Consider the following 27,096-nt stretch of genomic DNA (forward strand, 5'->3'; position numbering starts at 1 on the left):
ATAAAGCAATGAAAGAGTTTTCATATACTATTTGTGACATACACAAGGGCCTTCAAGTGAAGGATGGTGTTTGTGGTGGGAAATCAGGGTCATAGGTACTGCGTAGAGGGGAAAGTTGGATAGCCCTTTGGAAGGTAGAAGGCAGTCAGGACAGGAGAGATTATTAGTGTAGAAGTGACAGGACAGGCTTAGAGAGACACAGAGGGAGTACATCCTGAGTGGGTTAATTAAAGTACTTCTGACTATAGAAAGAGTAAAAGGTAAGGAAAGGAGGGAAAAATGTTATCAAGGGCCAGAAGCTGAAGAGTCTCACATTTCACAATAAGAGCATTATTGGATCATTCTATAAAGACAGCAGTCCAGAGCACTGACATGTTTCAAATGGGGAGGGACACAGTATTCAGATCTGTGTTTCAGATAGATTGTGCTGGCAGCTGTGTGGCGATGGGGTTGAAAATGATAAAATTAAAGTCCTAGGGAACAATTAGGAGGCTGCTTCAGTAGTTTAGTGAAAGATCAGATACTAACTTCAAATGCTGTAAGGGATGGAGAGAAGGAGATCTGTTCAAAAAATATACATGAGTTAAGGTTGAGCTGGCTTGGTGACCAATTGAATGTAGAGAAATAGAAGCTACTCAGAAGATCAATCTATCCATAAGTAAAATAAAAAATACGTAAGAACAAAAGCAGATTTGGACAGAGGATGATAAGATTAGTTTTGGACCTGCTGAATATGAAATTCATGGAAACGTGAAAGAATATATCCAGCAGGCAGCTGGTTGTGAGTCTGAAGCTCAATGGAGAGGTCTGAGCCAGAGGTACATTTAAAAAATCAGTTTCATTGAGGTTAATTCACAGTTAAAAATTCACGAATTTTACATTTGGTATTGAAAAATATATATAGATATGTAACCACCATTACGATCAAGATACAGAATATTTCCATCAGCCCACAGAAGCTCCCTGCTGTCTTTTGGAGACACCATTTGGAGAATCATCTGTAAAAGGCGGAAGCCGTGAGAGTGGATGAGGCCACAGGGAGATGGTAGTTAGATTGAGAACAATGGGGACATAACCTATAGAAGTAGGCAGAGGAAGGAGAAAGCTATGGAACATTCATAGAGGTGTGAAGGGACCCAGGAGGGAAGACAGAGGTTCGATAAGGAGGGAATAGTCAACAGTGATAAGCAGAACCGTAAGTAAACCAAGATAAATTCTCTTAAAAAGAAAAGAAAACAAACTGCATTACATGCGTCAGTGAGGTCAGCTGAAATCTTCAAGAAGTCTGTTGCGGAAGAGTGGTGGAAGCTGAAGATTCCTTGCAGTGGGTGGAGGAATGAATGACAAGAGAATATAAAACAGCGGTAACAAAGATTTTATTGAAAGGACAGGGATACAATTTCAGCTAGAGGAAATTGCCAGTGGAATTATGCAAAGCTGGAACATAGCTAGAGACCTGAATCCTCAGAGCTTCTTGTCTGCCACTTACTATCTATGTAGACAGATCTCAATTTATCTGGGCCTATTTTTGTTGTCTTTAAAATAAGGTAGCTTAATCAGAAGACCTCCACTGTCCCTGCAAGTTCTGGTTCTAAGGCACTGTATGTGCACCTAGCAACCTGGAGATCATGGGTAACCCTTGCCAGAGCAACTTCAATGGATTGGTGGGGATGGTGTGAGTTGAAATGTAAGCAAATGTTTCCTTGGAGAAATCTGGCTAGAAAGGGTGCTGGAGAAATGGAAGCAGAAGGGCATATGCTTCCACTGTCACCATGAAAGACATCGTGAGGTCCAGATGGGGGAGCACCTGACCAGAGAGCCAGCCATTGTCAGTGAACTCCAGAAAAAGATCTAACATTTATTCATTAATATGGCAAGGGAAAATGAATGTATTTCCCCCACAATTTTATATAAAACAAACTCTCCATAACAACTTTAGATTAATAATCATAAGATTAAGGTACAAAAAAACCCACTTTTCATAAATTCAGAAAACATCGTGCAAAAAAAAGGATTCAAATTAGGATCTTCTGACTTCAATTTCGAATTTCTCATTATATGACAGCTATTTTATTTTTTTTAAGATTTTATTTATTAATTTATTGTTAGAGACAGGGGAAGGGAAGGAGAAAAAGTTACAGAAATCTCAACGTGTGGTTGCCTCTCACTGGGTGGCCCACACTGGGGACGTGGCCTGCAACCCAGGCATGTGCCCTGACTGGGAATTGAACCAGAGACCTTTTGGTTCATAGCCCATGCTCAATCCACTGAGCTATACCAGCCAGGGCTGATAGCTACTTTAAATGCTTGTCTTTTGTCCACTTCTTGGATTGTATGAGTTTATACAGGATTTACCCTTCCCTAGATTATATCTAAATCTCTTTTAAATAAGATAATCTAGTCCTACCAAATAAAACACTTTTTGGTCTTTGAAATATGCATTCCAAAGTTTACCAATACCCTCATGTGATCCTAAATCATAGTCCAGAAAAATCCAATATTGTTCTTGACAATATCTATGTATCTGGATTTCATTATTTCCTGTGGTCTTCTTTTCTTTTCTGAAGTCTCAATCCTCAGCAAGAAGAAGAGATGAGAATACCACCTACGTTGCTAAGTCCTTCAATTCCTATCTAAGTCACTAGACATATAAGTCATACTTCTCTTTGTGATAAAGTTTATCCCCACATGGCATGCTTATCTTTTGGCAAAGAGTAGTCATATTAATTTCTCTTTTACATACATTGGTGAAAATGAGAAATCATAGAAGCTTAACTAGTCTAGCAGAAAATAAATGAATTTATATTTATTATTGAATAAATCTATATTTATTATAAGTACCTTTCTTGCTAACACATTACGCTTAGGTTTCTTTTTTGTAAAACTTTACATAAGTTTAAATAATACTCTGTGTCAAGTCTAAATACTATGTTTTACTACACGTTTTTAACTGTGGCGAGTATCAGAAAGAAAGTGGGCACAAAAAATTCTATGACAAATACTATAATGGAAAAAATGGTAACAATGATGAAAATGTTGAACAAATTAGTGAACTTTTGAGTCACAAAGGAAATATGTATGGCTGAATCCAAATATTTGGTTGATTAAAGACACTGCTACAAGTTCTTATTAATTAAGTTGAATAAGGAGACACCCTTCTGCATAAAAGGTCGTTTTTAACCTGCAATAGCTAAGTCATTTAAAAATTCTATTGTAAGAATCAAAATGAAAAGATCCTTCAAAAATATTTTACATATTATTTTATCTAAGTGCAGGATACCATTAAACTTTATAATTATCATGAGGATTTTAGCTATAATTAGGGATTTGGACTATCTCTTGTAGATAAATTCTCCTCTTCAACTCTTAACAAATTAATGTGTTAATAAAGACTATACTATACTAAAAGTCCTCCATTTTAAAAATATTTCACTTCAAATGGTATTAAAATATACAGCAATTTGGAAACATCGGAAAACATAAACCATGAACAAGAAAGAAAAACAGCCCTGTGCCTTTTCATAAACAATCTACAAGAAACAAGAAGTTGGTTACGCTTCATTTTACATGCACACATATCACTCCTCTCTCTTCCTGTCTCTCTCTCCCCCTCCCCCAATCTCTTTCTCTCTCTCTCTCACACACACACACACACACACAGTACATCCATGCACACAAACAGATTCACAGTAAATCAAGTTTATACGCAGTCTAAATTAAACATTAGTAAAAAAAAACTCCTCTACATGATAAACAAAGAAAAACAATTTTTTAAAAGAAGGGAAGTAATTTTTCCATACACATTTCTTTAGGAATTCTTATGCAAAAGCAGTTTAAAAATAAAACATTTGGGCAATAATTGGGGAAATTTGAATATGAACTTCATATAGATAATATGGATTGATTTAGTTTCTTTAGCTTTTGTAACTGCCTTAGCTATTGACATTATGGTTAAATAGGAAAATGTCCTTAATCTTAGGAGATACCATAATGTCTGCAACCTACTTTCATGTGGCTCAAATTAATAAGATTGTAAAGGGAGAAATGTGACAAAGTGTTCCTATCTGGTCCATCTAGACACGGACACACAAACACACACACGTGTTCACTGTGTTCTTCCTTTAATTTTGCTATAGGCTTAAACATTTTTCAAAGAAAATTTAGAAAAAATAATTCATTTCATATGATTATAACTACTAATATGTATTTCGAAAGAAACTATTTGATCCAACGCACGAGCCATGAACCACTATCAAAACTATGTTCTTCCAGCTGTACTCATCAGTTTGAAAGAATTTCATTTATTTAAATGAGAAAAAGGTGCAGATTTACTTGAGCAGAGCAGGAAAGGCAGCTTCAAAGTTTGGGACCGTGCCTGCCATACAGATGCCACATTCCGGGAGGAGGGCTCTGCGTTTGTCTGCCCCCGCTCTCCCCTACCAGCTGACTGATGGCTATCTGCAGGGGGGTGCGGGGGGGCCTCCGAGAGGGTGTGAGTGCAGAGACGAGATAAGGAAAATGCAGTGACCTCAAACTGAAGGGAGATGGATCTCCCTGGGGTTTTCATTTGGATGGATCTCCAGATAGAAACAGGTAGGGAAGTGGAAGGAGCTATTAGAAACAAAGTGATAAAGCATAAAGAAATTATAATAAAGTGAGCTATCCAACACTGAGCTTCAAGAAATATGACTTCTAACTAGTTCATTATACATGAACTTGTTTCTGGTATTCATTGCAGCAAAGACATGAAACTACTGAAATTAAGAAATTAAAAAAAAAACATTAATTTTGAAACCCAAACCCAGATTGAGAGTGAAGATGCAGATGTAGTAGTGCCTTTAAAAAGAATAGTTGAGCACAATGTAGGCGGGTTTTAAAAATCCTATTGTGAAAAAAAATTTCCCCTTATTACCCAGAAGACAAAGAACAAGAGTGAGTGTTGACAACATGCTATTGAAAAGCCACCCCTACCCAATTTGTTATCCACAAGTATATATATATATTCCTTTTAATTTACTCTGAGCCAGCATGCTGGCTCATAGTATCTTACTTTTATGTCATTATCTCTCTACCATACACACAAGTCATAACTGGGGATTTCAGCTCGCGGTGAAGCTACGCTGAGATTCCAGATCTCAGTGGTGTTGGCATGAGCGCTGGTCTCTTCACTCACAGAGAAGACAATATCCTAGGGAGACTGGAATTAGTCCTATTTTGCACCATTCAAGCCAAAGTGCTGCTTATCACGAAGCAAATAATTGCTAGCTAATGGCTATGGGGGAAAAATCCATTGCATTTCAATCTAGGCATCTCTTGGCACATGACAATAAATAAAGCTGAGGAAAGTATAAACATAAAGTGGGGACAGTTTCTGGAGGAGGTTAAATAGCAAACATTAAAAGGCAAGTTACCTCATCAGACTGGGAGGGACTGATTCTGGGCATTGGCGAGACTTGTGGAGTTTTCAACTGTGTGCTGTTGCTATCTGGCACGAGCTCCCGGTGGACCGTTTGGATGTGGTTCTGGAGTTCGCTTTCAGACTCAAACTTAACATTGCAGCTAGAGCAGCGAGTCTTCAGTCCCCCTGCCTTGCCTTTACCCTCAATGGCACTTAGACTCTCATTCTGGCCCAAGCCTGGTCTGCTCGTGCCGGGAGGGATGTTGATGCCTGGACTACCGCTCTTACTGAGATTCACACAGCCAGCACACAGACCATATGGCAGGCCGTTGATGTCAAGTTTCACCAGATCTTGCTTGGAACGGAATTCTTTGAGGCAAGATGCGCACTTGTACAGTTTTTGGACGTGCTGGCCACGCCCTGTGGTCTGGACTGCAGACCCATTCCCTGTCTTTTGCATGTGGAATGTCCCATGAATTTTAAGTTCTAAGGTGGAGGTCACTGTCTGCATGCAGACCACACAGCGAAATCCCGTCAGGGAATTCCTCAAGTCAGGATGCATTTGGCAATGCTCTAAAAACTCCTCTTCACTCTGGAGAGGCATCTTGCAAATGCGGCAGTTCCCAGTATCGAGGCTCTTACTATGTGTGACTTTGTGTTCGGTAAGAGTTAAGAGGGAGGGAAACCGCTCTCCACAAATAGGGCACATGTAGTGTTTGACAGGGCCTAGGTGCGTCTGCATATGCTCACGGAGGCCGTTTTCAGAGAAGAAGGTTCGAGAGCACACATTACACTTGTAATTCCCTTTAATGAGCTCCGCTTTCTTCTTCACGATGGCACTCTCTCCAGGTCTGATGTTGTGGTCCCGGAGCTGGTGGTTCTGTAGCAGAGTTTCCATGGTGTAGGCTGCCCCACAAATGTCACACCCGTACATGGGCTCTGAGGTGTCCACGTCTTCTTCGCTCCCATCGTGGCTGTTATGGGACTCTTGGCTGTTGGTCAGCAATGTCTGCAGCTCCACCTCCTCCTTCTGCACCTGCTCGGAAGCCCCATTTGTTCCACAGTTGGGAGTCTTGGTTTCAAACACACAGTGCTTTTCCCGCAGGTGTTTCTCCAACAAGATGATGGCATGAAAGGCTTTGCTGCAGAACTTGCAGTTGTACTTCTTACTGTGAGTGGTGATGTGGCACTGGAGCTCCACCTCGGTGCCAAAGGACTCACCACAGAAAATGCACTTGTGCACTTTCCCTTGGTTTTCTAGGTGGTTGTGTTTCACGTGGAGCTGCAAGTCGGTCTCATTGCGGAAGTCCCAGTTACAAGAAGTGCACCTGTAGACTTTCTTTTCATTACTGTGCTTCACTGCCAAATGGAGTTGAATGGAGACTTTCGAGTCAAAAACTTCTTGGCAGAGGGTGCAGCGGAAGAAGACAAAGGTGTGCATGTCCAACAGGTGTTTCTGAAGGTCATCCACCGATGTGAACTGCTTATCGCAACTCTCGCAGATGTAATATGTTGAGGTGATCATGAAATGAATGGTAACGTGCTTCAGCAAGGATTCCTGGTTGGGGAATTCCTTGTTGCACTGAGGACAGGTCAATTTCGGAAGCACAGTGTCGAGATGAGTTTTTAGGTGAGTCTGAAAGCTGTCTAGGGACGTGTACTTAGCACCACACTGATTACAGATGTATTCTCCGGCCGGACGCGCAGGTGCCCCTCCCACTGCCTGCATCATCTTAAGAGAAGCCTGCTCTATGGCCACAGGAGATAGGGGGCTCAAGGCCCTGGATTTCTTCCCATTGTGAATATAATTCAGGGCTAAGGGAATGTTTTTATGATTCTCTTTGATATGTTTGTTCAGTTTAAGAACGCTGTTGAATATTGGAGAATTTGTACAATAGGAACAAGAATAAACTTCTACTACTGGTTCTTTTGGAGTCCCAAGCACTGGAGACCCAAATCGAGAGCCACTGAGGTCACAATGGACCTGTCTTATATGCTCTTCAAGGGAAGAGTCAGTGAGAAACCCCATGTAGCAATGGGGACAGAAGAATGCATTGCTGTCCTTCGCTGCAGGGTTAGCAAACCCGTGAGAACATCGGATGTGTTCCTGAAGAGTGTTGAGGTCATTGACAACTTCGGAGCAGAAGTTGCACTGGTAGACTATGGCCGGCATAGCAGAAACAATCAGACCTGGGTCCTGAGCTTCATGCACTTGCTTAAGATGTTCATTTAGGTTATAGAGTGAGGGCAATACCTCCAAGCAATACTGACAAATATGGGCCTGTTCTGGCTTATCTAAATGCATAGTTTTCAAGTGAATCTGCAGGACTGCTAGACTCGAAAATAGCTGCTTGTTGCAGTAAATACAGCTGTAGGTAACTTTTGCTTGTTTACTTGAGGCGACGGTCATGTCAGAGGTTTGCTGAGCAGCCCGCTTCCTCCCTCGACTCTTTGGGATTGGTGGGGCAGCTTCAACCATTGTTGAGCTGTCTACTGAAAGGTTGGAATCTGGGGTTGTACTGGACACTGAGGTATAGCCCACGGTGACCAGGGAAGGGCTGTTGCTGTGATTACATGACTCCGGTTGCTGGTGACTATCCATGTGGCTGTACAGTTCCTCAACTGTGTGGAAACTCTCGGAGCAAATGCTGCATGAATTCTTCTTCTCCCCACTGTGCATCTGCTCCATGTGGTTCATGAGGGAGGTCTCCTCTACAAAGAGCTCGTGGCAATAGACACACTGGAGGGCTGCTCGATCCTCGTTTGGGGAGCACTCGGGGTGGCACTCTGCAATGTGCTTCTGGAGGTCTTCCGGAAAATCAAAGCCTTCCTCGCACTGACTGCACTTCTGAGTGTCCTTCATCTTCCAGTCCTCCATCCTGGAACCAGACTGGGAACCATCCTTATTCCTCTCGTGAACCTGCATGTGTCCGTGTAGGGAACTAGAGGACAGGAACCCACGGCGACAAATGGCACATTTGTATGGCTTGTTGGAAGTGTGAGTCTTTAAGTGGATCTTCAAGTGATCACTTCTGGAAAAGGCAGCATCACATTCACTGCAGTGGTACTTCTTGTCCCCCGTGTGGAGTTTGATGTGGCGATCTCGACTCCGCTTGTGTTTGAACAGCCTACTGCAATAGGTGCATTTGAAAGGCAATTTGTCGCTGTGACTCTGCTCATGGTGCTTTAGGTAGCTGAGGCGGCTAAACGACTTGTCACAGAATTGGCATGGATATGGGAGTCCAGGGCCACCTTCTTCCTCTCCAAAATCGCAGCCTTCTCCATGGCTAGGGGAAGTCTGGTCCTTGCTAGAAGGTGAGGAAGCTGGCCAAGAGCAGGTGGGGTCATCTTCAACATCCACTCCATCTGCAATGAGAAGCGATGGAACATTTCATTTTACATGTTGAGAATTCAACAATGAGCTTATTGTGTCATTTAAAACGAGTACTCACAGTTGGGCCATCTAGAACCATTGAGAAAAAAATGGAGAAGAATAGTTTAGCAGAACACTTTCTGTTCTGAGCCGAAAGCCTTTTTTCTACATTTATTTTTTTACTGGGTTTAAAATATAAAAAGATATTAAATAGTTCTATGTCTAAATTACCCTTTTATTATTTTACCATTCTTCCTTAGAAGCTAGGTATATATTATGCATTGACAATTTTATTAAAATGCAGATTTTAATATATTTAATGTTTCTTTTGTATTCATTCTAAAATGATTTGCATATTATGTGAGCATCTGAAAAGCCAAACGAAAAGAGGAAATATTACAGGAATGATTTTTAAATTAATTCAGTCAACCCAGATGCCTAATATTTAATAAAAAATTCCCTCTGTATTTTGCTTGTTTTTATATAAAAAAAGGAAATTCTGAAGACCAAAATCTTTTATGGGGTTCTTATTGATACAGCCCTTATTGCTTTCTGCAAAAAAATATTAAAAAGTAAGCACATGAAAGAAGACAGAAAACACAATAATAATTATGTCTTGTGTAATAAAAGACAAGCAGGATTTCTTCAATAACTGAAAGATTCAAATACCATAGGTCAGAAAATGGATTATTAAATGTTAGGAGGGTACTGCTAGATATTACATGTAGCTAGGATCAGCCAGGATCAAGGAAAAAATTAGTTTCGCAAGGGCCAGATTGTAAGTGTATTTTGTTTGGAAAGTTCAAGAGGTGGCCCACCATTTCTTCCTTTTGCAAAAGCCTCAGCAGCATGAACTTCCTTAGCCAAACAGGACCTGCACTTTGAGGTGAGCAGAGACAAAGCAACTTGTGAAAAACTGGAAACAGGAAAAGTGATAAATGATTATGGTAAATGCTGAAAGATTTATGAGTAACGAAGAGGAGACAAACAAGACTAGAAGCCAGATGCCCTCAGCAAGTTATCCACAAACTAACTCTACCTTCTGTTAGGTGGGGTTTTGACTATGTTCTTAACAAGTGTGCGCTCTTACTTCTGTTGCTTTCTTAAGACCCAAGTGGAACATGAGACCTCCTCAAGTAGGTTCTAAAACCTCTTTTTTTTTCCTTTCGAAACAATCTATCATTCAAGATCAAAAGAAATTGTAAAAGCTATTCATTCTCCAAGAGAGTAAGGTTTTTCACAAATGCTGACAAGCAAAGGCCATGGAGCAAGAGCTGGTGGTGACGGTGATTGTGTTAGAATATTAGGTTCAATTAGAACATGATTATATTCTAATAATATTCAATTAGAATATGATCAAGTAAGTTTTTAAGTTCTTCAAAGCTAAAGTTCACTAGCTAGCTATATTATCAACATGAAAGTACAAACTGGCGAGCACCATGTAAACAAATTCCTTGTCTGCTTTCTTTAAGGTAACAAGATTTTACTAGATGATCAACCTCTTGCTTATCCACAGGAAACAGATGAGGATCATTCCTTTCCTGCATCTAGAAACTGATGACAACACCATCTCACTATCAATGCCAGATGGCAACCATCTAACTCTGAGAAAACAACTAAACACCATTCCTGGATCCCTGCCCACTGCAACAAAGCTTCGCAATACAAGTTGAAAAACCACATGATTCTGCAGCCTCATTTATATGAGTCTATAGCCCGATATGTTTCCAGCATACGAGAGAGTCTGATCATTGTGAGTGTGATTTAAATTTAAAGGTAAATTATAAAGAACTTGTGCCGATTAACTCAATTTACCACCCAACATACAGAAAAACAATTTCAAAAACTTAAAAATGAGAAAAAAACCTCAATGTTGATTCTAGCTTTCCCTTTAAAAAGGCCATAAGTCACCTAAAGCTGGTATCTCTAAAACAAACCAAAGTTTTCTATTTCCCATAATTGAAAAAAATAGTTATTAAATTTGCTCAACATTCTAGGTAAAAATCTACCACATTTCACATTTAGCTTTTAGGCCTATATCCTGCTGTTTCACCTAAAAATATTTCCAAATACAGTATCTCATTTGTGCAGTTGAGGAAAACAGTGAATCAGAGTTAGTCATGTATCTACACTGCAAGAAAATAACTATTGATCCCGGTTATTTAGCAAGTGAATTTATTTTTAAATTGCAGATTTTGTCTAGGCATAACATATTCTTATACAAGTGTACAAAGAATTATACAGCAATAGACCGTTATAAATAGTGTGCAATCCCTAATATCATGTTTAAATCAGGCTCTTGTCTATGGGCCATGCCTGACTATGCCTATTACATAACTGTTCGCTTAAGCCTGTAAATTTCAACTACATGTCAAGTGAGCTGAGGGTTAGGATCAAGTGTTTACTCAAACCAGGATTCAAGGGAACTGCAAACCTATTCTCTCTCTTCTGTCCCTATTATTTGGCTTTGGTGAAAAGGGGGTGATAATCACAGCTTATGGGTCTTGGAAACTGGATGATGTGTTTTTGTAACTGAAATACATGGAAATCACCTGCAGAATTCATAGGGCTTATGCTGGGGAATAGAGCAGATTGAGCAGAAGTAAAAAGTTTGAGCAGGGAATGCTATTTTTAGGAAAATAAATAAAGGTGTCTAAAAGGCCAATTTCTGTTTTAAATATCTAAATGGTAAAAAAGAAAAACAAAAACACCCCCTTATTTTCTAGTACAAAAATGAACCTATTCTCCCGGGAACACACAAGGAACTCACTGACAAAATTCCCAGTGGGACTGGCCCCTGCTCTAAGGGTATCAGACTTTGGTGGTGGGGGTGTTGCCAACCTTCTCTGAGGTCTACATAAGTTACTGAAAGCCATCCTTACCCATTATTGTCAGCTTTTTAGCAGTCGAAACGCACACTCTGTTTACATGGCTAATATAGACTTCAACGACTTCAAGTGAAAGAAACTAGGAAGGATTCTTTCAACTCCTGTTTCTGAATCCACTTCGGTTCCGCACCCCACCCCCCAACCTCTGGCACTCACTAAGTGCGCCTTACAGGAATGTCTTTCTGTGCTATGGCAAGTTTTCTGCATTTCAGTGTGAAGTACTTAATATGTCCATGTTAAATTTTAATTTTTGGAATCAGTCACTTCATACTTGCTGACTCTCAGAGAACTATAACTCTTATAGCCAGAATAACAAATGTAAATAAACAAACAAACGAATAAATAAATAAAGCCTTTGCTGGAAACCAGGTCCGTGGCCTGAAAGTTTATTTAAAGATGCAAATGTGTGTGCACGGTTAGTGCAGATGTTTTTCTCCAGCAACTGTACTTGCTGAGTTTCACCATTTCCATAAAGCACATTAAAACAAGTGTGTGAACACTCCGAGATGAAAGTCTCAAACACTCCTGAGACTTTCGGTGGAAAGTAGAGCCGCCTGACTTTTCTCCAAGCAGACAGGAATGCCCATGATTCAGCAGCCTGAGTAAATAAAAGAGGTCCTTATTTCCTAATTTCGCTGGCTGGCCACACTGCAGCAGCCTCTGTGCTCCTGCCAAAGGGGATGCAGAACTGGAACTACACCCAGCCGCTGAAGGCCTGTCTTTGTTGGCCAGCCAGGCTTTCCCGACCATCTTCTGGCAACAGAACTGCCATATCCTGCAAGGAAGACCTCCATCTCAGGCCCGAGGGCTCCCTTGTCTGCCTGAAAGGACCAAACAACAGATTTTGCCGGGTCTGTGCCGGAGGAGGACAGCTGGAAACTCAGTTAGCGGCACAGCAACACCTGTTCGGTCGTATTTATAGGGGAAAGTGCTCACTAACAGAAAGTGAAGTCATACTAGAAGGAGGTGTTTCAGAGAGCAAAAGGCACCGGAGCACAAAGTCCCTTTGTGACACAAGCCACCAGCTCCTCATGTGCCAACCTGGGGAGGAGACAGCAAAGACTGGATGTGATTTTATCCCCGCTGTTGGGAATGGACAGATAAGCACATCCCGGGAAGGGCTGCTCAGTCCCGACCTAGGGACCTGACGTTCTTAGTTTACAGCCAGCCGTGCAGAAGACAAACGCTGAAGGTCCTGGCCATATTTTGGTGTTCAGGTCTCATCAAAGCAGCCAGTAAAAAAAAAATCAAAGGAGGGTGAGAAGAGGGGCAAGGAGGTTCACAATGAAGCTAATGCTTATTTTCTATCAGTAGACACATCTTAGTGTAAGGTACGTGCTTCTCAAGGCAGGGGCCAACGCTTTGAGGACATGCACTCCAGTATAGGCCATCTGAAATTACCAAGGATACAGTGAAATAACAATGTGATCGAATCACTGTAGATGTTAAAGAAATTATCTGAATCTCTGAAGTCACAGAACCCTCCGATCCCTTCAGTTCTTCATCAGCCCGGGCCTGCGAGAAGCTGCTTCGCTGATACCTTTTTGCTACCTGAGCTCATTCAGTGTTAACGGCAGAGCACTCGCTGAACTGCCCTTCAGGGACTCAGCGTCGCGTGTGTGCAAGTGTCACACAGCAAGGTGTCCTTAACAGGGACAGGATTTACATGGGCGGTTACTTTTCAAGTGAGGAAAAGCAGCACAGATTCTGCAAACACTGACGGGCCTCGTACCTCTGCTTTCCAGAGCGCGATGACTCAGAATGAGAACAAAAAGTCAAGAGTCTGGAGTTTTATTTCCAGCTGTATAACGGACTTAGAGAGTGACCTGGCCAAGCCATTTAATCTGCCTTTACCTAGGCATTTCACCTGCACTATGAAGATAAAATTCTTGTTTCTTACCCTCTGGGGTGTTACAAAGATTAGTGAATATTTCTAGGACACCTATCACTGCTGGAAGCAACAGCAGCACATGTAAACAGGAAGATTTATATGGGTTACACGTACTTATCCTACCCCGTATAAGCTTCTATGTGGATAATATAGGCATATTTTAACATTTTTTCTCTTTTATGGAACCACTGGAACATGAACTTTAAGGACTGGCCCAGTGGAAATCTAGAATGCCTTAAGCATTCACAGTTGTATATTCAGCCATCAAAAATATAAAATTTAAATAGTTGGTGGTACCTAAAAATTAATGGACCAGAAATCCATGCTACGTTCCAAGTATTAAATTATCATATGTAAGACATACTCCTAGGTCTTTTCAGACAGATAACCTTGGAACAGGTATTTTGCTATGCAATTCTATGCAATTCTGAAGGTGGTGATTATTTTAATTATAGAAAAAACACAAGACCAAAGCAAATTTCCAGGTTATTTCCTCCACTGGCTTAAAATGATTCTTTACCACAATACGCTAATGGAACAGTTTTGAACTTCCATATTAAATAGAGTTCATAGACCTTTCTCATTTTCTACTACCAGAGCTACCTTAAGATAGACTGAGAATCCTGAGAAAAGTATACAGGTGTGCATAAATGCTAAAAGAAGCCAGACACAACTTAAAGAGAATGATATTTTGAGTCATGTGTTTAACAGACACAGGTAACAGGAAATTTGTCTCGCTGACAAATCCATCACAGTAACAATTTTACATCACCATATTTGAAGTCATCTAACCAAGTTACACAATAAGTTTTAAAGCAACCATTTAAATTGCTAAAGGATACGGTTCTTCTAAATAAACCATTATGCATTATTACACAATTGTTTCCTTTCATTCTCAATAGAAATGTCAACAGTTTTAGAAAAGCTGCAACTTAATAACTATCATACTTCTTTTTTTAAATCAACAGCCCCATATTAAATTCACCCCTTTGTCACATAACTTATTTAACTACTTGAAAATGAATACTCTTTACTGGGTGCTCAAAAGAGAAATGTAAACTTTAAAATTATTTATAATTCACAGATGATTTTAAATTGTGTAATATTCCAAATTGTTCTGGAAGGACCAATTAAATGTATTAACAGTTAGGTTATGAGGAGAAAGGGTGGTCACCGATTACAGGTAGCAGCTGCGGGGAACAGGAGTCGGTGGACACATTTTTTTTAACACAGACTTAAGATGAATTCCAGATATCTGAGCTCAGAGGTTGGGTTTTTTTTTCTCTTTTCAATACTCCATAATAGTAATAATAATAACAATAAAAGATCTTCACTTTCCCCAACAATCTTCTAATGCTTTGGAGAAGCCAATATGAGATCAGAAGTTGTTATCAACCCTCCGTGGTCCTCCTTGTGTGTTTCTGGTCTTCATATCTAGGCTGTCTCTTTCACCAGACACATTTCTATGTGCAGAGCTAGCAGTACAAATGTTTTGCTTGCTGTTGCTTAAAGTTCATTTGAACAGACGGAGCTCAATGAATTCCATCTTCTGCAGCCAAATTAAACAGAAAACAGTGCATTCTTAAGCAGTTCTCACTTAACTCCACCTCTCAAATCAGAGGAAAAAGCTGACGTGAAACTAGTTAAAGAACAGTCATCGTCTCACTCCCGGAAATGGAAACATTGTGTTTCTGAAGCCAGACAGAAGGAAAAGTAGTTTCCAATTATGTGGGGGGGGGGTGCAAATGGCTTCACTTTTTCTATCTTTTGGCTCACTTAAAAATATATATAACTAATGATAAGCGCCAACCTCTTGGCGTTCAATAATTGGCAATCGTGTGTTACACATCTGTCTACGGTGCTGTGACTGTGAGCCTACTACATTGTTCACCATGTTTATCTTCCCTTTAATACTGACAGGCCCCACCAGCCTGAGTCCCTGGTCTGCTTGCTTTTGTCTCCACTATTTTGTGTTAAAAGACATGTTTAGTTACTTTGTAGTCTTGTATTTATAAATGAATTCACACCGCAGAGAATTTGAGGTAGTTCTTCAATGCTTATTTTATTCACTCATTTATTTAACCAACAGGTATCATATAATATCTGTTATGTGTTTAGGTCTGATACTACCTTATGAGCTCTAGAAATTACTTCTTGCTTTTCAGTTTCAGCTTCCTTGTCTATATCAGAAAAGTTCCCATCTGCCTCACAGTTACCGTTGTAACAATCAAACATGACATTGTATGAAGGAACTTTCTGAACTGCTAAAATACAAAAATATATTAAATTATTACTACTACTGTGAAAGTCAAAGTTACCCTTAGGTTAAAACTGATATATGTGCAAATAGTACAAAGGAATACAAAATTTAGTATAATTTAGTTGTTGCTTTATTCATGTTGAGATTCTTATAATTTTAAAGAGCTTAAGGAACATTTTTGCTTAAAAATAAACACACGAAAATGCCCCCCAAATTTCTGAATGCTATTATTAGTTATCTTGAAATCATCAATGCACAGTAGCTCCTTCCTTAGTAGCTGCACATACTGGCAAGTTGTGATTGGTTCACTAGTGGAATAAAATCCCCATGATGGAATGGACCTCATTCAAATTCCTGAAGCCACGTTCCAGCTGGTAGAGGCTCTGACACCAGCCCTATAAGTCACTTGTCCATGTTTAGAAATTTATTGAGGCAAATTATATTTTGATTCAAAAATCCTATGCACTAATGTGAAATATACCTATTGAAGTTCAAAGACCTCCACACTTTTTGAAAAATACTCAGCAAATTTCTCAGTGCTACTATGTTAATCAGTAGTGACTTTAAACTAACCTCTTCACAGAGGAACATATGGTAAAAGCGATTCTCCCACTAAGAAAAGTAAATTTGTAAATGGTTTCACTGATAAATGAGGTATCTCAGAAAGTTCATTCCACCATGCACATGGTTTTCAAAGAACTGCCATAACCCACTAAATTTTCAAACAAAGAGATCAAATTCTATTTCGAAGAGTAATCTGGTCTATCAAAATGTTTTGTCATATGAAACTATGCTTTACTGACATTTTCCCAATGTACAGGCTTTGGTCCAGGGCTGGTAAACTTTTGGTCACAAGGGATTTTCACAGTCCTGACATGGTCAGTGTTCACTGGAGCTGAATTTCACCTGCGTTATATCCATGGCAGCAGCAGTGAGGCTGACAGGAATTTTCAGCAGTTTTAAAAGGCCGCACTGTTGTATACGTTGCTGCAGATAAAGCCACTGGAGGATACAAAAGTGTTGAAAGGCTAAAATTTAATTAATGACCAATTAGCACCCCCTGTGGGTTCATTGTGCAGTAAAGTGATAAACATGGTGTGTTAATATAGAAAAAGCTGTTACAAAGATTGGGAGGGTCGGATATTGCTACAAGTATCCACTTGGTATTATAACACAGTGGACCTCAGTGTTCTTGATGTGGAGGTTCACGTGTCCAAAATCTGACAAGAACCCCTGAAATCTGATCCACGCACTCATTGTCTATTTGAAGGCACAGACTTTGACTCACACAAGGTGTCGGGCTGCAGTGTAAAATCCAGTCACGGTGCTAGTGAGCGCGCCTCGCTGCCCCGCCCCCCCCGGCTGCTGCAACTCCTCGCAGTCTGTGTTGCCTACTCCTCGATCAGGGTTCATGTGTTTCGTAGTGAAGTTGTATTTAAAAACTGGGGGATGCTAGACTAGCTTGAGACTTCATGTATCTGAAGAAATCTACAGAAGGACAAATCACCAATGCGCCCTCACACGACAGAATTTTTATGTTTCAACAGAATCATCATTTTCATATTAATACATATAGTAAAATGGCAATGGAAAAGTAAAGTTGGATGCTGAATAATCCAAATGGTATAAGGAGTCCTTTATTTTAAGCTAGATAATGTTTTAAAAGGTACTGTATAAACCATAAAAACCAAAACTATTATCTTAAAACAACTCTGACTAGGCCATGAGAAAATATTTCTATACAGATCATATTATGTCAGTACCCCTATTCACTTAGTTTTTTTTCTTTTTCATTTATCTAATTAGGCAAATCTTGTGAGAAGCAACCCTGAAAATGAGGCTAATTATCAATTTGATAAAATTTCCAGGTACATTACTCTCCCTTTATTTTCTATTTCTAATTTTTGGTTCAGTTTGCTCTTATCTAGAATCTCTACCTTAGAACCAACATAAAAATAAAATCCAAAACAGTTCATTCTATCATATTTTTCTTGTTAACAGTCCTGGTAATTTACCTGTGGGAACCAGGACCAGTAAAAACTGTGGTGCAGTGTATATGTGTGTGTGTATGTTTTTATAGAGTTGACTAAATGGTCAGAAAAATGACTTATGCTAAAAGACTTTCTGACATAATTTTCATTTCAAAAATGTTAATCATAGTTATTTGCCACCTAATATGAGTAAATGCATAATCATGTCTTAATGAAACACTTCATTAGAGGAAGTCTTTACAAGGCTATTTTTTACTGATTAATATATATTACATATAACTGTAATTTTATTAAATGATGTATTTTTATAATATATAACTGAGAGGAAGTATCTTGCCAAATACACCCAGACCAGTGACAGAGTACAGCCTCCAAAGCTCCATGATACCCCCGTGTCATGCTACTTCATTTTGCCTGCCTCCAAGATAATTTTAACACAACCCCGTAATGTATAAGCATGCACGGCAGCGGGGCCCCAGTGACGGGCCAGGCAAGGAAGCTGGGTGGCGTCAAGCCCTACCTGGTTTCTTTCACAATGCCATGAACACGCCTATCCCTCTGATACCCGACACGCAGGTCACAAGCAGACTGCACTAAATTCCATGGAGAACTGCGTGTGCTAATATCATTTAAATAAGAGTAAATTAAGAAATTCTACGATTTCTTTTTCAGTTAATAAAGTATTTGTTATGTACTTGCTTAGCCCACAGGTGAAATGCACCAATTCTGCATGATAATTTTCACAGAGAAATCTGTGGCGATGTTTTTTTTTTTCCTTTGAAAAGGGGGATGCGGGTAGCAATACACATCTGTGTACGTCCAGAGCTTATTGGTATGACCCTGGCAAAAGCATGTTTCTAATATTCAAAGACATAAAACCTACGAGGCACAGTTCTGGGATCTTGACCGACTCAACGCTGTCTGCAAGAAAGAGCTGCTTTCTGAATCTTTGCGAAGCCTCCTCCCCCTCTGAGCTCTCCTCTTTTCTCTTAAGATGACCTGAGGTTGTTTGCAATGGGTTATTCATACTTCTGGGTCTGCCTTGAGGGATCAAAGGAAAGAAAATAAGTGAATTTGATTGAAGCCTACACAGAGAAAAGAAAGTGAAGGCTATCATGCCTCACTTTTCCTCTATATAAAACATAAGATTTAAGATCTGTGAGAAGGTTTAGCCTTTAGGAAAAAAAGTGACAATTTTACAGATGAACACACAAGGCCAATGAGGAAGAGCGACATGTCACACCATCTTGCACTCGGCACAGCGGCGGATGGTCGCCCTAAAACCCAGGTTCCCGGCGCACAGGCAAGCAGCTCGGCCTGTGTGCTGGACACCTCTCCACGTCCACCCTCGCCGGACCCTCCCCGCCTCCAACACCGTTCAGTTCTTTTTATGGGTAAATGAATGATCTCAAAATGGTGTTTCACACTGTTCATTGTTTTTTCTATCACAAATCTAATTCATGAGGTATACACACACGTATGACAAAGCCACCTAATGATTCTATAAACCCCAAACCTGCTGTTGATGCACCCTGACAGCCTATTTCTAAATTTAATTCACTTGTGGCTACTGCTTAGAAAATCACACACACACACACACACACACACACACAACACACAGAGTCCTCCAGTTCTCCCTCACACTGGGCCTCCCTCCTCCCCTCCCCTAGCCCCAACTCTCCACCCTCTCCTCTGAGGGCTGGTTTGGTCAGGTCAGGCACTACTAGCAAATACAAGCTGAAGAAAAGGTTCCATCGCACCGGCACTGTGGTCAGCCTCACTTTCCTCATGCCCCTAGAGACACAGCCCCTGCCACTTGTCCCAGTGAAGGATACAGTAAAGGCTTCTTGTCACCTTCTCCTAAGATAGCCTTTCCTAATAATTACCATGGCTACCGGGGCTCTACTCCACAAGACCTCAGGCTGATCCTCTGCCCCAACCACAAGACCCAAGACAGTGTTTCATCGTCTACTCCACCAACCAGCTACATGGTCTGCTGAAAATGCAAACTCCTGGGCTCCGCCTGAGGACTACTGAATCCGAACTTCTGCGGCCGGGACTCTGAGATCCCTGTATTTGGCAAGCTTCCCAGTATTTCCCTGGCACTTTTGAGTCTGAAACCCACTGTAGAACCTTTTACTTCCCCTGAATCATTTAAGTGCTGTTTGCTGCGTCTGTTCCCTATTTGCCGCTCTGCACCAGCCCAACTTGCAGAGGGCTTCTCTCCCCTACTCAAAGACCACACTGAACCCCAGCTCTTCTGGGAAGCAGCTTTTACAGAAAAGAGATCATTACCTACTTTTCTTTCCCATCTCTCAACCTTGACCCCTCCCCGCTTGGAGTAGGAATATAAGCTTCCAATCTTTTCAATGTCATGTTGGATCAGCTCCCAAAACTTACTTCCTCTCTGCCCAAGAGCATCATTGGTGGTTGCTTATAAATTTCTTAAAAATGACATTAACCATTCTGAAGAGTTACCAAGTCTAAGTACAAAAAGATTCATTGTTACATGATTAGGATACAGGGATGTGAGTGAACAGCTTGTTTCAAATGTGTAAGTGGAAAATTCTATCCCGTAAACTTCAGTTCTTAACTACTTTCAAGTTGCATTACCTTGATGAGAAATATCAATACATTGTGAAATGCAGCTCACTCTGTGACCCATTTATTTCACAGAAAGAAGGCTGTCATAAAACTAAATACAAAGCAAATGAATATCTGAAAGGAAAAGGGGAAAGGAGCTTCTGAGAATCAGCAATACTTTCTTTTTCCACTCAGGAAGGCACTGCAAGAACTGCTGATTAAATGCCTTAAGTCTGCACCTCGCTGGAAACTGTAGCTATCTCGTGTTGTACGCTGGCTCCTAGCAGTCTCCTGCAACTTCCTGGGTTCTGCACTTCAGTGTGGTATGCCATGCAGTAGTAAATTAAGCCTTCTGCTGTCAGAGCTGGAAATGGGAGGGGAGGGGAAAAGTGGCTTGATCTCAAATGATTTTTATTGGCTTCATTTACATCCTGTTTAAGGTCTTCTGAATAGCTCAAGGTGTCTTATCTCTGGCTACCAGGGGGTATTTTGCAGTCGAAGGAGTTAACATACTTTCTCTCTCCCAGTGCCCCCATCCCTTTCCCTCAAGCTCTTTTTTTTTCTCTCTCAAGCCATCTTATCTTATCACACATCTCTTCAGACAGAGGAGAACCCGTACTTATCAGAAGCAAGGCACTCTATTGTCATTCCGGCTCTCAGAGACAGATGAAAGTTTAAGTCAAGAGAAAATCAGTTAACCTCTTCTCAGTTAGATATCCTCAGGACTGTCTCACTTATTAGTGCTAAATGGTTGGAGAAGTTATCCTCTACAGTTTGCATTCGCACACAGCACCTACCCCTATCCCAGCGAGAAGACTAGGTACAAAGTCGCTGGCACAAAACCGCATAACGACCTTCAACAGGCAGCTGCACACTCCCCTTCACTGGAGCCCTCACATTGGGGCTACCCTCACCCCACCACAGGTCATTTATCCAGGACAGCACAGGAGAAAGAAGCTCCAGTGACCCACTAGGAAAAAAACAAAAACTAAAACAAAGGCAGTGGGAGCAAGTGGGGAACAGGAGTGAAGAGAGAAGAGACTCCTCTCCAGATGCACCTGAAGGCCGAACTGCGGGGCCACACGAACACCAGGCGGCTGTTAGAAACACACGCAGTGCACCACTCTGCTAAGAGCAGTACACGCACCACTACTCACACCTACCAAAGAATCAAACCATTTGTCCGGGACCCCAAATATCGAGGATCTTGATGCTTCTGTTATAATCTCTAACAGTAGCCCACAACCTGGCTACATAATGGAATAGTCCAGGAGCTTTTAAAAATACTGGGTTCTTCCCAGGATCAATTAAATCAGACTCTCTGAGGGCTGAGGCCCCTGGGGAATGCAATCAAGGTTGACAACCACTGCCCTAGACTAGCACCTGTCAATCTGTGAAACCCCAGTGAAGGGTGTCTTAAAGGCAGACTCCACAGAAACACACTGCTTGATTATCTGGCCTCATCTACCTACTAGTAGCAGGCAAGCCAGCACAGGCGCAAGCTTTCTGCAGTATTTTGTGTCAGATGCAATGATCAGATGCAATGATCTGATACTTTTAAAAAGTTATAGGAAGCAATAGTGAACACTCCAATCACACACCATTATCTCATGCAGAAGAGCAAGATGTGAACAGTTATTAGGTGTCTCGTCTGTGTGTTTTCCATTCCTTTAAAAAATTCCCGTTCCTCTTCTCCTTCATAGCCCAACACCCCATGGGCTCCGTTATATTAGTGATAACCCCATCCTTTCACCTGCAGTGAAGGTTCTCTTAATTGTCCATTATCTTAGTGTGTCAGCACAAAGGGGCAGGCACCGAATCCTCGTCCAAACGGTTTCACCTCCCTCTCTTGAGAGCGATGCCCTTGTCAAGGCATTAAAGACACAGAAAACCTGCCACTTATCAGAATTGTATTTGAATCGAACCACTGTCCTTGAAAACTGTAGGCAGGAGATGGTATCAAACTGCACCGCATTGCCGGCTTCCGTTCCACGGTGGCTGGAACAATCTGAAAAGATACTATCCAAACTTTGCCATGCCTTCCTCATAATAGGATTACAGGTAACAATGAAAACACGTTGAGTGATTTTTCGAGGGCTTACACACAAAGAAAGAAACTCATGGTCAGATTCTTCATGAATGCAGAGTTAATAGTTCCAGGCCCTAGGCTGCCTTTGAATGTAAACTCACTGAGGAACCAAACCATGAAACTTGTCTCATGGCCTCACTCCACCAATTCTTAGCAAGCATAAGCCTATTTGAAAAATCACATTTATCTTGTAATAACAAGAGGAGGAATGGGCACATCTCTAGTGATCCTACACATGGATTAGAAAACAAAATCCTAAATAGCACCTAAAAACAAAGATCAAAGACAGAAAAATATATATATACAGTATTATTTTCAAGTATCCAGGTCACTTAACGTGACTCCCATGTCTCTGTATTTCCCTGCTATTTTTTAATACTTTTTTCTTCCTCAATTCAAACCCACGCTGCCTTAGAAAAAAAGAATTTATGCGTGCTTTTAACAAGTAAACAAGTGTACAAATTAATTCAGAGAGCAGTAATTTTGAGAATTTTCTATGTTTAATGTGCACTGCAGTTAAACTACTTTTTCTGTACAAATTAATTTACTGCATCAGTGATCGATGTTTATGTTGAGGCAATTTTATTTCTCAGTGTGGTAAAATTAGACCTAATAGTTGCAACCTGTTATGTCCAATCTGTCACTGAAATTCAAATTGCCTTTTTCCTATTATTCAAGGGGCAATTTGGAGGAATTAAAGCCATCTAAAAACGGAAGACAAACAATTCTCTGTAAGGACTCAACAGTCTGTGTCATCAACCAAATCCACACCCCCATGATCTTTCCTGAGCAGGTTTTCTCGACAGGATTTTCCCGAGGTTCTCCAACTTTCACATCTGGTAAGCCACACACGAGGAATTTGGAGGACAAAAGGAAAACTGTATCCTAAACATGTGCATCCTTCCCGAGAAGTCACTCAGCATTCAAAGATTACGTTGTTGGCTCAAAAATATTTCCCAACTCCACCCTAAAAGAGTAAACCCAAAGCTTCATGGCTAATACATATGTACCACACGTATGTGTCTTTGGTTGTTTTATCACCAAATATATTGCTTAACTATTTTTCCTTGCAAATTATGTTTAATTCACAATTTTCTTCCTTACTGGGGAGGACTCAATGATTTAGATGCCTAAGATTTAAAGGTCACAGCAATGGATGCCCTAATTGGGGGAAGAGTAAGACCGACCTCATAAACAAGTTTTGTTTTGCTTGGTTTTTCTCATTGCTTAGCCACAGGTCTGACCCTGTGTGGTGGTCAGTGCTTGCTCTATTCTGTGAGTACAAATGACGTATCAGAATGGAGACAGTGGGAGGGGACAAAATGAAAAACTGGCGCCAAACCTTTAGGGCCCTGAACTGTGGAAGGAGAAGGACCTCCAATCAGGCTCTCATTAAAAGGGGGGGTGCTAACATACTGGGAAGGAGCTCCAAATATTCTGTTTCGTCATCTTACAAGACACCCTTGGTAGATTTTTATTTCCTTCCACAAAAGGCCCCCAAATCAATTGGTGATAGAACCATCACTTGGTCTAAGAGTATTTCTAAAAATATTTCTTTGGTAACACTCCCTGACTACCATCTTCTAGTCCCAAGTTCACTCTCTCCCAAAGAATTTTTGTTAATTACAGGGAGGTGACTCATAGATTTTGAAATGCTTCACCGTGATGGGATAACCTCAGTTTTCCCATAGGGTTGAGTGGAAACCTGAAGATTTCTATCAAAGCGGCCATCTTTTTAGCTTCACAGTGGCCAACGACCAGTTTGAATTTGTTTGTGCTTTCCTCTTATTTGGCTAAAGTACTCAAATGAAATAAAAGTTTTGCCTAAATTTAATCCTATTTAATGTCACATACGGCTTCAGTTTATATGCTACAAATTAGTCTCCAGAGGATACCAAGTTTTTTCCCTCTGGGAAAGGGCAAATGGGACAAGCCAAGGTAGCTTTTTCCCTGCCACTGACAAGTTCACATACGGCTTTCTAGAGGGAGATAAGAGGACACAATTGAGAGGTAATTTGTTCAGAACCACATATCAAAGCTCAGAGTCATTCACGCCACCAGCAGATCTGGTGTTCAAATAAATGAAATAATCCTGCCATGAATATCTTCGTTTTGCTTGCTCTCTGTAATTTTTCCATTATCTCTTTTTAAATTTTAAGACTGACTCATTTCCTTAGACAATTACTTATATTATCAAGCTGACTGATAATTTTACTTCAAGGCAGGACTGATTAATGTGGATTATTCAACTGATTAATACTGTTACTATATCACATATCCAAGTGAGCTCTAAGTGTCATGTTTTCCGAGAAAAAATTTTAATTATTTATGTGGGTTTGATTAATGTGATTTGGCCTTCTTAAGTGTAGAGAACTTCATTGTAATGCAAACTTGAAGATTTACTTAGCATTTTGGGCTTTCTGAATACCCAAGAACTAAGAAAGAACACATGAAAACAGGACATCTGGACTGATGGCATTTCCAAGCTCAGGTCTATGATCACAAGACTCGTTTATGTTCACCTACAGAAATTCATTGACTTCAAAATACAAAACTTACAAACGATATAGATGAATGAAGTACTGGCACCCTCATCTTCCTCCTCTCCACCCACAGTGAGAGTCCTCACGGCCCAGGGACAAACTGCAAGTCTCCCTTCCACCCCACAGGCAGGGGTAAGTGTAGAGAATTACACACCCCCTGCCCTCTAGAGACACCTCCAGGGTAACCCACACCAGCATTTCCCCTGCCAGTTGGAAGTCCTCCTCCTCCTGTCAAGTTCCCCAGAGAAGCTCTAACACACAGGTGCATGAGTGCACTTGTCCAAAGTGCAAGCCTGTATGAAGTCTCATGTGCAGATGGTGCACACACAAACAAAAACACATTCACTCTCCTATGTGGCCCCACTTCCAAACTTCCCGTAAGAGGCTGTGTACTTACGGTTTTCCTTCCACATCAGCCCTGGCACGTCACAAAGACTAAGCGCTCATGGAGACTCTCACCTCAACTCCTGGCCCTCACAAGAGTCCCCAGCCTCCCGGGCCCTCTCCTGCTTCAAAGAAGCCAGGAAGGTTCAACTCCCAGGGCCCAGGACACACAGGAAGGTGACCAGGAACCCTGATCCTGTAGTACACCCTGGACAAAGGTGAGTCTGGCTTCCTCAATGATGAGGCGGAATTCAAATTCCCATCTCAATCATGTTTACAGTTCATTGTTATAATCACTGTTTAGTTATAAGCAGCCTCTAGCACAAACCAGAGGCATCTTTATGACAAATGAGAAGGCAATCCCTCCAAGAAGACAAATTTTGAAAGGTGCCCTCCTTAGAAAGAAACTGCAGAAGAGAAGGGTCTCCTCCGCGGGTTGACTACAGGCGCTGATGGATTTCTGTTTCTTCACCCTGTTGTTGGGAACCTCTGTGACATTCACAAACTGTACAGCTGCATGCTGTGACCCATTGTGACAAATCTCATGTGTTTACTTTAAAAGCAAACAAACAAAAAACCAGATGGGTTAGCCCAAGAGCCTAATACCCACATACTGCCTTGTTCCATTGGAATTCCAAGGGAACAAGTTATGAAATAAAATTTTGGTAGTTTTGAAATCCACAGAAAGCAAATGGATCAACTTTTTTTCTCGCAGGCTCTCATTGATCTCATCTGTGCAAAGTTGTTCTAGCAGATTTCCATTGATCTCATTTATGCAAAGCTGTTTAGTCTCAGTATCTCTTCAAAAAACATAATTTTTCAAATTCCAATCATTTTATTGTGGGTCATCAATGAATATTTTTTTACAATACATAACTCCTTGATGGTTATCTTTGAACTAATGTGCTTTTTAGGCCAAGCTTCCCACATTCACTTTGCAGTTAGGCGGATGACGGAAAACATGGCAGGTGGCTTGTTCGAGGCAAAGCCGTCTCAACTGCTTTCTTAACTCATTCAAGTCCATTTATTCATACTTCCAGCCATTCATTCATCAAACAGGTATTTGGTTGGGTGCTGGGATATAAAGATATACGAAATGAAATCTCTGCCCACCTATGGTTTTGGATAAATATGTACAAAGCCATTTAAAATATATATATATTTTTGCCCCGATCACTTTGGCTCAGTTGGTTAGATGTTGTTCTGTAAAGCAAAAGGTGGCTGGTTCAATTCCAAGTCAGACCACATGCCTGAGTTGTGGGTTTGGTCCCTGGTCGGGGCATGCACGAGAGGCAACCAATCAGTGTTTCTCTCTGACATCAATGTTTCTCTCCCTCCCTTCCCCCTCTCTAAAAATAAATCAATACAATCTTTAAAAAAAGAATTACAATTTAAAAATAAACCAAAATGTACATATTTTAAACAATTTGTGCTTTGTGAAAAAGATTTTAAAGGAACTATTAAATGAATTTGTTGCTCAAGAGCTACACTTTATTTACCCAATGATGAACATTAAGATTGACTTTTGTTTTGCTATCAGATATGTAGCGATGAACATCACTGATTATTTCCTTGGTAGAAATTCTTGGTAGGGGAAATTACCATGTCAAATTTATGAACAATTATAAAGTCTCTTGATACATATTGACTACTGTTTTCCAAATACATTGTCTCAATTAATGTTCCCATTAGCACT

General features: G+C 40.7%; 1 protein-coding gene across 4 annotated transcripts in view; it reads right to left on the reverse strand.

The window, feature by feature from the left end:
- Positions 1–27,096, reverse strand: part of ZNF521 (zinc finger protein 521) — a 283,177-nt gene that overhangs the window by 151,613 nt on the left and 104,468 nt on the right. For all 4 annotated transcript variants that reach the window (XM_037134112.2, XM_037134111.2, XM_037134110.2 and 1 more), the window contains one exon: positions 5,412–8,764. In XM_037134112.2, the coding sequence (XP_036990007.1) occupies positions 5,412–8,324 (2,913 nt within the window). In that variant the 5' untranslated portion in view covers positions 8,325–8,764. The remainder of the gene's footprint in view (positions 1–5,411; positions 8,765–27,096) is intronic.

Source organism: Artibeus jamaicensis, unplaced genomic scaffold, assembly GCF_021234435.1.
Source record: "Artibeus jamaicensis isolate MK-2021 breed Jamaican fruit bat unplaced genomic scaffold, CSHL_Jam_final contig_354, whole genome shotgun sequence".
In the NCBI taxonomy this organism is placed as follows: domain Eukaryota; kingdom Metazoa; phylum Chordata; class Mammalia; order Chiroptera; family Phyllostomidae; genus Artibeus; species Artibeus jamaicensis.